Here is a 12,596-nt window from a genome sequence, read left to right as displayed (position 1 = left end):
CGTGAAACTGTAGACTAAAGGGAAAAACATCAAAATATCAAAACAAATATCCTGATGACCAAAATGTAGCAATTATTTCCTTTATTTGATGCAACAAACCATATCTGGAACATTTCAGCCATTTAGCATTTAAAACACTTTTTAGCCTTTTAATAAACTGTTTTGTTCACACCTGCTGTTACATAGGAGAAACTCTGTTTATGTTTTGTGTGAAAATGGGAAGAAACCACTATATTCTAGCAATTGTTTGGTAAAAATACTCCGTTTTGTCATGAAGAATGTAAAGTTTGTGAAAGTAGACGTATGTGTTTGACAAAATCCAATGAGTATTTCTGTCTGATGGAGCTTCTTGTGCTGTTATGTTTGTGATGAGCCACCAGGGGGCGACACAGACTGTCAGAGGATCTGAGGGGAAACCTGAGGACTTTTTCCAATCCTCCAGCACCTGAGGGATGGATTTACATCACCGTCACCTGTTTTTTTTCTGTGGCTCCAATGAAATAGTATTCTTATATTCTAATGTTGGACATTAAAATGTGATTTTATTCTAAGTTTAAAAAAGAAAAAGCTGAACAAAACAATGTTTTTTCATGTTGTTAATGACTCAAATTGCTTCTTTCACAGCAATACAGCCACTTTACAGGGAATAGGACAAGAAAACATCTCCACCTGTGATTGTTGTTACTGTCCTTCAAATTAGTGACAAGATAAGTCTAATTTTACAACATAACAGTCTGAGTGTGGAGCGAATTAAAGCAACACTAAGGAACTTTCAGTTTTCGTTGATTTTGGCGGCGCCAGTGGACAAAAGCGGTAGTGTTTTGCCTGAAGGAATACTACAGTTCCAATGAGGACTAGCACTTAGCGTTGTAAAATGCTGCTCCTGGTGGCATGCTGTCAGACTAAACTCGCCTACATTTGTTTCCAGTGGCTGTGTGAAGGATCGATAACGACGAGGTAATGAATCTAATGGTGGCTAAACAATGTTATATCGTGATGTGATGCATGCCGTAAAGCAGTCCGCATATTTGGGTTTTTTTAGTGTGCAGGGTTCCTACCACCCTCCTCACAGCTGCTTAGTCCAAGTCAGAGCAATACTGACGCCCTCAGGCCGTGACAGAGGGGTCGTTCAACTAGTTGTAAGTCGATGTATCATCAGAAAAGATATTAAAATGTTTTATTAAGGTTGAAAAGTTCCTTAGTGTTGGTTTAACAGCCTTTATTTAACTTTCTAACTTTACTTGTAGTTTTCACTTGTGGCCACGAGAGCGCGACTGCCCATTCATCCTGAACACACAGCGGTGGTCAGGACAGTAAATGGTGATTTTAGCAAATTAAGCTTTGCTGAATGATTGAGTTTGTCTTAAATCTTTAATTTATCATCAATATGAAGTAAAATGTAAGTTTATTCCAGGAAGTTTGACTGGAATCTATTTCTTTACAGGTTATAGTGGTAGTAGTTCCTACTTTTGACCACCAGAGGGCAAACGTCAATTTCTCAATGAACAGCTCTTCCTGTTTTCACGCCCTCCTGTGGACAGATGTAGGAATTACAACAACAGTCCAGCTTTTCACCAGTGCAGCACCAGACTGTAGCCGGAAGTGTTTCGGGTAAGTTGTTGGAGTTTGATGAACAGTTCAGAGCAAACAGGCTGGAAATGAAGCAGAGAGCAGTGTGCAGCAACACTTCATGTCCAGGATGTTATCAGACGCTCCTAGAAGTGCTGACAGATGATTTGAGACTGTTTATGTAGCAAAACGCTCCGAGCAGCTGCTAACTCCACCCAACCAGCCACAGCCTCCCAATGTCAGCAAACATTTCTAGACACAAAGTTTCCCTCGTTTAAACACCAGCAGCTTCACTTTGAGTCCATTTCTAAAGAAGACGTTTGAATGTCTGCACTGCAGGGGTGTGTGTGTCATTAAGTCTTAACCCCGCCCGCTCCTGCGGGAACAGTGAGGAAAACAAACGCCCCTGAAACACCAGTTCACATTGAGAAGAAGGGAATCAGTTTAAGAATATTTAATCCTGTCAGCGGTCGTATTAAGTTTTTTTTTTTTTTCACAAATGGCCTTCATTTATTTCTAATGTCCAATGTTTGCACTGCTTCATAATTGAATGTGTTCCTGCTCCAAGACTTGATAAAATACTAATAACCAGTTTGATTGTATTGCAGTGTATTGTATTGTATTTGCAGTGAAAAGATTTTGAACCAAAAAGAACGATTCCACTGACTCCACAACAGTGATTATTAAAAATAACAAAAAATAATCGATGAAAGTGATTGATCTGCTCACTGATGAGGACTTGGAGGTCATTCAAAGGCTTGCAGATGTATCTCTGCACACTGTTAGCAGGGTAAATCCAACTAAAAACCAAGTGTGGAACTAGTATGAAAGGTGTGTCATGTTGTTTACTCGTTGTACTTGACAGTATAGTTACTGTGAAAGATAATTTCTGTTCTTTTTAAAACTCTGGTTACTGAAACTTCTCCTGATGCACAACCTTGAACACATCATCAGTGCTGATCTGACAAAGTCAGTAAAAATGCAGTCATAAAGTCAGGACAGGTGATTTTTCTGCTTCACATTCTCTGATTTGGGCTTCAAAGAGATTGATTCAGAGATTTGTGGGTGAGTCTCAACACACTGGTCGGACTGTGAATCCAACTGAACCAAGACTGAAACTAGTTTAAAGTCCAGCCATAAACTAGCCTCAAATCAATCCTGAAACTGATCTGAAGCCAAGAGAAGAACACAAATGCAATGAGTTTTATCTCCCAATGACAAATTAATTATTCTCCATTTATTTCGGTCTTCTTAATTTTTTTTTTCTAATAATGAAGAGATTGTCTCTTTAGATAGTTTTTGCATTTTTCTGGAAAATAAACTTTCAAGAATGAGTCCAAACTGAGTGGATTTTCAGGTAAAACCAGTCTGATTTATGTTGAAGGTTCATCAAACTAGCCTCGTAAACCAGGCCCGCCCACTCCTCGTCCACATTTGGATTTTGGAGCTGGGCTCAGTCTGGGGATGAGCCCATAGAAACTTCGTGCAGGGGGTGCCGTTACTCCTTTGACTGACAGTGTACTTCAGCCAATCAGCCCTTCTTGAAAAGTTCAACATAAATACTCCTGATTTGATCTTCTTAAAGTGTTTTAATCCAGTTTTTAATCCTGCTACTGAAAGACAGTTGACTCTGTCTCCATCTGGTGGCAGAATTGTGTCACTGCATTGATTGACCCTTTTCCAGAACATCCTGATGAGAGAAATGTACTAATAGTTTCCTTTGTTTCCTCCAGAGCAGCAGGTGGAAGAGGCGGAGCAGCGGAGACAGAAGACGATGGTCCAGAGACTCTTTTCACTCCACGTCTCTCAACTTGCTCTTTAACCCCCCCCCCTCCTTCCTTGGGGAAGGGCTGGACAGGAAGTGCCTCACCCTCCAATGTGTATGAATGTAACCTGAGGAGAGTGGAGAGTGTGGCTGGTTGGCTCAGTGTGGTAGAGCACTGCCTCTCTAGTGGGAGATCTGGGTTTGAGTCCCAGTTAGAGTGTGTGTGAAATACTGAGTGGTCTTCAAGGATTCACCAAGTAAAATAAAGACTTATATTGAATTTTTTTTGTCATTTTTTGCGATATTTTTCAATAAAAGCAGCCAGACTGCTCCGAACCTCCCCACTTTTCTTCCCCCTGGCGCTTTGACACCACCTGCTCAACCACGCACCTGGATGACTTTTGGAGTAATCCTGTTGGAACTCTGCCTCGACTTATTCATCTAAAGGGGACCTACCCCTCCTCTCAGCTGACTCACCTGGGTTTGATCATCACATAGTGGATAATGAAGTGAGCTGATATCAAGGCTCCTTTTTCCCCGACCAGGAATTGAACCCATGTTTACCAACATGGATCACTGACTGGTTTACCATTTGAGCTGTCCGGCCGCTCAGTGTCACCCCTCAGACTCGACTTTATAGTCACTGCTTTAGACACAAACACATAATTTTCTGACGCACACTTTAAATGCAGAGCAAATGTGTGTGAATCCGCAAATGTGCCATTTTCCTGGTTTCCCCCACATCTCTGGCTGCTAAGTGACAGCGGCCTTTTGCAAAATGCGGGAAGAGAATTTTCTTTGGACTGGGCATGAGAGGCATAAAAAAAAACGGAATAAGGCCATAAAAGTCGCCAAGTTGGGGAGACCTGTGTAGTACTTCACTTTGTCATCGTCCTCTTCAAAGAAGCCATCACCCATTCGGCGCTGATCCAAGTTCACGCCGCAGCTCAGCGTTTTCTTTCCGCAGGCGGCTCACTTCTGCACGCCTCAACTCACAGAGGTCGCATTCAGTCTGTGTGGCATCCTGACCGGTGTTGTGTGTTGTGTGTTGTGTGTGTGTGTGTGTATCATCTTCTGTGGCCAGATGACTGCTCTCTTCCTCAGCATCAGGTAGGGCTGAACGATATATCGTTATCATATCGATATCGGGATATGAACATTCAGGACATTAGTTTCTCAAAATCGACGATATCAAGATTTCCCCTGCTTGCCCTGCATGCAAGCTTGCCCGTGCACAGGTCAGGCCAGCCAACCACAAACCTCGTTTACTGGTTGACAGCTGATGGCAGCCAATGAGAAACATCAGAGGGAGGGGCAGGAGGGAGACGGAGACACACACTCACATGTGCTACAGGCGGCGGAGAGTAAGCAAAACAACAACATGAGAGCTGAAGAGAGCGCGATTGCAGATTCTGCACAAACAAATTTGGTGGTAGTGGCAGTGAGTTCTCATTAAAAAAAAACTGAATTTTTTTACATCCTTTTGTATTATCAGGGCGCGAAATTCCCTACAAAATGGCGGCAGGGACCAATTGAGATGGAATCTCCGCCAGTTTAGGTGCCATATAAGTAGGTCCTTACCGCCTGTTGGCTTTTTTTATCATGAAATTGCGTCGCTTCTCTTTTAATGAATCAGTCATAACCAACACGCCTCGTAACTCTGGGATTCCATTTTTGCATTCTTCTTCTCTGTGCTTCACGCTGCACTATGCATCTAACAATCACAATGCGCCCTCTGCTGGATTGAAGGAGGCACTGCTGCATTCAGGCGCTGCTGTGAACTCCAAACATCAAATACTTCAGAACACAAGGACAGCCCTATGTTTACACATTACACCTTGCTGTCCTTGTGTTCTGAAGTATTTGATGTTTGGAGTTAACAGCAGCGCCTGAATGGGTGTAAACAGTAGTAACTGTAAATATGCAAATCTGCCAAAACAGTTAATGATTTACTGCGATACTACAGTTCTCCACCCCTGAATGAGGCCGTCACAGCTGCAGGCATGGGCGCAAATACAGAACATCAATGAACATCAGTGAGAGAGGTCCTCCAGGGTCTGATACACAGACAAAACCTGGTCAGATTAAGAACTGAATAGAATCAGAATCTACACTAACATTCACAGCCATCAGCAGGATGTTAGCTAAAATATTTAGTTTCAATTGGGTACAGCTACATTATATGCAATGTGATTTGTGCTGGTATGGATTCTAGGGTTAATGTACCACCACCACCAAAGGAACTTGTCAAAGCTGGGATGCTTCAATCAGCAATTAGCAACATGCATACCTGCAACAAAATAAATAAAAATCATTTTCTAAATTTGCAACTTAGGGTGGGCCATATAGCATGAGAAGATAAACCATCCCAGACACAGAGCAGCAAATAGATATAAACAGAACTAAACAAGCACAACAAAATACAACAGTTTAATGAAAAAAATATTGTTGGATCCTGTTTTTGATCAGCATTTTACAAAATTGAAAATTAAGTACCTGTGAAAACTTGTGAGGACCTGTTAAAAATTTCTGAGGACCTGCTGAAACAATTTGGAGGGCCTGTTAAAATTTTGACAAGTTTCATGCCCTGTATGTTTTTATTTTTCTGAAAAATGCTTAAAAGTGGAATACAACATTTTCTCGAAAAGACGAAGCCCCACGTCTGTTACTCACTTTTTGAACAACGCGCATGCGCCAGACCATCCGCCTGGCTCTCCTGCTTCTCCCAGGAAACGCGGAAGTGTACGAGCGCGATCTCCTCTTCTCCGGCGTGCACGGCTCTGTACAGTTTCTGCGATCCACCTCGCTCATAAATAAAGCTTTTTTTCCCGAAACAGCTACAGTTTCATTATGTCAGACTCGCTACCGGTAAGTACGAGCCCAGAAACTCACCGGCTACATAAACACTCTGAATGCGCATGCGCAAAAGGGAGAAGCTGATTGGGCGCAAGCACGGAGAACCGCCTTACGAAAGCAGCTCGTCAGAATGATTGACAAACAGACCCACCAATTATTTAGGTGATCCACCCGGAAATCAAAATGTTGTATTACACCTTTAACTTTCACTGAATCCATTTTAATGTATCGTATCGATATCGAGATATCTGGCATGGATATCGAGATATGAAATGTTGCCCATATCGTTCAGCCCTAGCATCAGTTGTCACGTCCTCACTGTGCTGATTTTGTCCAGGCTCCGACGGCCCCTCCTCGGTCTGCAGCTCTCCCATCTCAGCATCCCGGTGGACTCCCGTCTCTGGCGCTTGCGGCGACCCTTTCCGTAGCTGCTCCCGCCTACGTCGCGTTGCAGAGCATGCTGGATTGGTCGGAGTGACAGACGTGTGGCCCAGATGGAGGGATGGTGCCCAGTCTGGGTCAGTCTCCATCATCTCATAGGCTGGTTGACCCGCAAACACACATGTAAGGTGTAATGTGTAAACATAAGGCTGCCACTTTAAGAAACAGACTATTATGGGATGCTGGTGCCCTGTGCTTTAGGCGGCTGTTGTTCTATGATGAGTTCACTAAAGGAAGACTTACTCAGCAACTCACTGTTGTCGTGTCTTATTTTATGTCTGATAGAGAAACATACAGACATCACATAAGGTTTTATTGAGAAAGCCAGTAAACACTTGGATGCTTGCATGACGTGGCACACTGGTAAGTTAATCACACATGCTACCAGGTCAGATTGTAAAGTCACTCCCTCCAACATGTTTAAATTTAAGATAAAGAAATAAAATAAACAGATTTAGCATGGAGCGATTCTCCGCTGACTGTATTTCACAGGTGAAGTTGGCTCGCAGCTGGTGAAGCCAGTTCGCAGCTGCGATGACGTAACTTCGTTCAGAAAGTAAACCGCATTTTCAGTGACATCGCTTACAAAACAAATAAACTCGCTTACTTGCCTTAATGAAAATGTCGAGAGCAAACAAGCATGCTGGCAGAGATGGAGTCGAAAGTGATGCTCTTTCGTCTCACCGCTGCGACCCACGCCATCCGCCGTCTCTTTGTTATGACCTCACTCTGCTCTCAGTAATCTCTTTTCCACGTGGGAAACTTGGAAAAAACGGAGATTTCCTTCTGTCCTGCTCCCGTTCCGACGATGCGACTTACTGTGGCAGCCTATCACGCAACACGATCTCGCCATTTCTGAGAAATAATGCCGCACTGAAAGAGGCGAATCACAAACTGTTGCTCGCCAGTGATGTGATGCCGGCGAAATGGCGGTTCAATCCCACAATGCAACAGAGTGACGTCACCTGCAAAGGACCGATAGACTGAATGAAGTAAATGAAAGTTGTTTCATAGCCTCGGAATGACACAGACACCGTACAGAACTTAGGAGAAAACGTCTCCAGCTGTGATTGTTGTGATTGTTTTTCAATTAGATTTAATGGCATCAAGTATTAAATTGATGATTTTCTTTTTTTTCTGACAAAACAATCTCCAGAAGCGGAGAAATTCAGTTTGCACTGGTCTTCAATCGTATCTATGGTAAAGAGGCGATACTCGTTTTTTTTCTTCTGAAAAATATACGAATATGAAAGCTAAACAAATGAAAATGTCACTTGAAATCAACAACACGCTGTCTGTGATTTTTATTTTGAAGGAGACTTTGGGAAGTGTACAGTGTATATGTATAAGTGTGGTATTGTTGACTTTACTCTTTGGTTGTAATTTAGTTTTCACTTGTGGTCACCAGAAGTGGTGAGTTGTTGTAATTCCTTCATTTGTCCACAAGAGGGCGTAAAAACAGAAGGCGCTGTTCAACGATAAATGAAAGTTTGCCCTCTGGTGGTCAAAAGTATGAACTAATACTGTGTAAACCTGGAAAGAAATAGATTACAATCAAATTTCCTGGATTAAATTTATACTATACTTCATGTAGTTTGTAAATCAGAGATCGAAGACAAACTTCTAAATGTTCAGCAAAGCTGAATTAGCTAAAGTCTGCATTTACTGTCCTGACTGTTTATTCTCGATGACTAGAAACTATAAGTAAAGTTAGCGTCACATTTCCTGTTAGCTCCTTCAAAGTAAAACTTCTCAGGCGACGAGGTAAACGTGTGGACTTCAAGTGTATTTTCAGTGGAATCAATCAGCGTTTGGCTTCTTGCTGTAAACAAATTTAAAGACTTTTAAAGAGCACGGGTGTTGAATAAATTATGACAAAGCAACAAGCATCAGGACAAGATCCTATCCCATTTCAGACAGGTTCATGTGTGAGTGCATGCATATGAGTAAAGATGACTTAGAGATTACATGGATCTGATTTTGTTGTTTTTCTTCTTTTTCTTCTCTATTTTGTAGATATGTGTTTTGAACCCACCTAAAAATGAATAAAGGAAAAAAATGTTACATTACAGGCAAATAAAGTGGAAGCCTGTGATTCGAATAGTTGTAAACAGTTGTGGATGAATATCAACACTCTTCACAGATGATGACCACGGTGTTACAAACAGAAACAACTGAATCGTATGAGCATAATTGATCTTTGTGGTGAAAAAGATAAATTGGAGAGAACATTTAATACGTTGTCTCCCATATATTGAGCGGAACGTCAGTGGTTATCTGTTAATTTCGTTCCAGATTGTATCCAGAATTTATGATTTGAAAGCCGCTGAGTTTGGTGGGCGGGACTTATCGCCGTGCTCCGCGTGTCTCATTGGTTCCCCTCGCTGTCAGTCAGATCACTTCCTTCCTTCCTGCATCGCGGACGTGAAACAGCGGCTGTAAAAGTTTATCAGCTGGAGTGAAAGTGGAGTTTTAATCGCGGCTCGGTCACACCTCCAGGACATTATTCGGCCTCCCCATCTTCTCCCCGCATCACCTCATGGCTTATCCGGGATATGGAGCCGTGAGTAAACTGTGCAGACTTTTAGTAGTAGTAGTAGTACTTTTAGTTCCCGTAGCGAACAGACGAGCTAACTGTTTTTTTTTTCTTCTTAACTTGTATAATTCGGAAGCTAACACTTTTCTATAAATAAAGATACCCTCATATTGTCAAAATCAGGGCATTAAACCGAATAAATCGATGATTAGAAAGATAGATTGAACGCGCCCTTCTGTTTTTTTTTTAACGCGGGCGGGGCGAATGATTTTGATTGGCCAGCCTCCTTGTAGCCGAACTCTCATTGGCTTTCAGAGCTGTCAATCATCGTGTAAAGTTAAGCGGAAAACAAACTCAAAACGAAAATGACGGGAGCAGGATGACGTTTCATTTAATGACCTGTTGATGAAGCTCATTCAACAGAGAATATCAGTGGTAAAATGATGAAACGGGAGTCAGAAGGGATGTGTGAAAATGTGAGCGTCCATTTATGTGGCGCAAGTCGCCCCAAAGTGCTTTGCCTCTTCATCAGTGTTGTCCAGTCCTCTTCCTGGAAATCCCCTGTCCTGCTTGCTTGAGCTCTCTTCCTGCTTCAGCACACCAGAATGTAATTATTTTATCACCACTTAGCACCTAACGAAGCCCAGTAATGAGCCTGTCCATGCATTCAGCTGTGTTGAAGCAGGGAGAGCTAAAACATGGCGGACAGAATTGGGCACCCCTGAGCTACATGCAACTGTAGATCTCCTTAAAAAGGTCTTTCTAGGTTTTCTGAGTTGTTATAATATTTGTCCTTATTTCAGCAATGTAGGAAGTCCAATCTCTCAGCATTGCATGTCTCCTGCATAAATAAACTGACAATATGTGTTAAATATACAGTAATAACTGCAGTCTGCACTGTTTTTGTCCCACTGATGAAGTTAATCTGTTTCTGTTTTAGCCTGCAGCCTTCTGTCCTCCGATGTTTACGCCCCCCGCAGCCAGTGACCCCATGTGGGGATTTTTCACAGCGGTCGCCGGCCAGGTAAGTTTACACGGATCTCCATTTGCACACATTTCACTGAGCAGTGGAAGGAGCCCACTGTCATAGTCCTAACTAACCTCTGCAACAACAAAATCAGTCTGAAGCTGATGAAAGCTTGTGTGTGTGCCGTCTGTGCAGGATGGAGAGGTGGATGCTGAGGAGCTCCAGACCTGTCTGACTCAGTCTGGCTTCAGTGGCAGCTACACTCGTAAGTCTTCAGGTTTGGCTATCAGTCAGTGCCTGCTAATGAATTAGTAACAGAAGCATCAGGGATCTTTGACCGTCAGCCATAACTCTCATTTTCACTTTCGTCTTTTGTCTGTGCAGCTTTCAGCTTGGACACGTGCAGGATCATGATCTCCATGCTGGACGTATCCTTTCACTGGTGCCTCCAGTCTTTGGGAGCTCTGACGTGTGCATGAGGTGAAGCTTTCTTAACCACGCCGCCACCAGAAAGACTACTCGGGGAAGATGGGCTTCGGTGAGTTCAAGGAGCTGTTCACCGCCCTGAACGGCTGGAAGCAGAACTTCATGGCCTTTGACCGGGACCGCAGCGGCACTGTGGAGCGGCATGAGATGATCCAGGCCATCAGCGCCATGGGTGAGATTTACAGGCACAGAGTCCTCAACGTCTGCAGGGTTTTATTTCTTATTTACATTGTATTTACAGTATTCACATGAGGTAGATAAAAAGCAGCGTTTTCAATGATCCTGTACATTAAAAAGCCAAAAACAAAGGTACATGGTGTGAATGTTTAAATTCTACAACTGTCTTAAGATAAGCTGCTCTTTTAATGATTAAAACGTGTTTAAATAAGTGGGTTCAACCCTTTAACACTGTATTTTAAAGGTCAGAGTCGTGCTCTTCCACCTCATGAGTCTCATTAATGACGTGTAGATGTAAATCTAAAGCTTTCGGCCTCTGCTGTGTCAGGATACCAGGTCAGTCCTCGGGTCCTGGACGTCATGGTGAAACGCTACAGCAGAAGAGGGAGGATCTACTTCGACGACTACGTGGCGTGCTGCGTCAAACTGCGAGCGCTCACAGGTGAGCTGCGGACCTGCGGGACTCTCGCACAGTCCGTCCGCCGCATGCTGACTCTCTCCTCTGGGTTTCACAGACAACTTCAGACGCAGGGACATGATGCAGCAGGGACGCGTCACCTTCCTGTACGATGATGTGAGTTTTCTTTGAGAACGGGCTCGTCACAAATGGACAGTCGTTTTTAACTGAAGTGTGTGGTACGAATGCTCGTAAACAGTTTGAGTGAAGTGGATGAATATCATCACTGTTTTCGCAGACGATGATCATGTTTTTAAAAATTTTTTTTTTTCTAAACTTGCTTCACGTGTTTCGTCATGTTTGCCTCTGTACTTGATCTGATTTTCTACAGTGAATTTACACTCTTCAGTTGCGCTGCAGTAAATCTTGCAGATTTGCTTCCTCCACTATAATCCAGGATTATAAATAAACCCGCAGTCAGAGTGAAAGTGAAACGGATTGACTTCCTGTGTTCCGTCCACAGTTCATTCTGTGCACGATGGCCGTCTGAGAGCTGCCTCCGGTGGACACACTGCAGTCCTGAGCCCCTCTGAGGACACTTCTTCCACACCTTTTCCTGTTGTGCCATCGTCAGCCTTGAAGGGAAGACAAACTCGTGGCTGTGTTGAAGTCTGATCTCCTCCTGGACTTCATGAGATGTTTGTGCAGGATCAGACCGAAGCTTCGTCTTCTTCCAAACCAGTGCCGGTGCCTCCACAGCCCCGTGGTTAAAGGGAACACATGTTTTATAAAATGCATTTAAATACATTTTTAGAATTTTTTTTGGGGGGCTTTTAGGATTTCTTTGGATTTTCTCTGCTGCGGCATTTCTCTTGAGATCAGGTCTTCAGAACAAACTTCCTAAAAAAAAAAAAAAAAGGTCAATTGTACTCTATTAAATATGCCTTTACACATTTCTTTCATGTCAAATTTCACATTCTTTCCTGTTATTTCTTCCTTTTTTAAAGTTAGTCTCTACTCAAACTTTGAATGTTGTTGAGCTTAGAGCTTCTGTTACCATGGCAACTTAAGTGCAAACAGTACAAGCTAACATAAATGTGGCCTGAAACTCGACTCAGGAGTCATTTGCTGCATATGTTTAACCACATGTGTTATAATAAACTATTTTTTAAGGTGTCCACAGTGGTAGTAGTTTCTGCATTTGACCACTTGAAGCTTTATTTCTTGTTTCCTCTTTCGAGAAGAACGCAAGGGAAAGTGTGAGCACCATCTAGAAACACGTAAGCAGGAAGTAAACCCTTTAAACATGAGGGAATTTATGAAAAGAGGAAAAGTTTGATAAAGACGCACAGGTAAAGAAACGTTTAAATCATAAACATTCACATTTGCTGTTTGAATTCTT

The 12,596-nt window shown here is 42.7% G+C and overlaps 1 protein-coding gene across 1 annotated transcript; it reads left to right on the top strand.

The window, feature by feature from the left end:
* Positions 1-9,036: 9,036 nt before the first annotated feature.
* LOC115383978 (grancalcin-like) lies at positions 9,037-12,371 on the top strand. The gene is made up of 8 exons (XM_030086219.1): positions 9,037-9,194; positions 10,108-10,191; positions 10,330-10,399; positions 10,519-10,562; positions 10,645-10,792; positions 11,126-11,239; positions 11,313-11,371; positions 11,718-12,371. Exons 1-8 carry the CDS (start codon positions 9,171-9,173, stop codon positions 11,742-11,744), a joined length of 570 nt encoding a protein of 189 aa, XP_029942079.1. The 5' UTR covers positions 9,037-9,170; the 3' UTR covers positions 11,745-12,371.
* Positions 12,372-12,596: the final 225 nt, after the last annotated feature.

Source organism: Salarias fasciatus, assembly GCF_902148845.1.
Source record: "Salarias fasciatus chromosome 23 unlocalized genomic scaffold, fSalaFa1.1 super_scaffold_20, whole genome shotgun sequence".
NCBI lineage: Eukaryota > Metazoa > Chordata > Actinopteri > Blenniiformes > Blenniidae > Salarias > Salarias fasciatus.
This window is presented reverse-complemented; position numbering and strand designations above follow the sequence as displayed.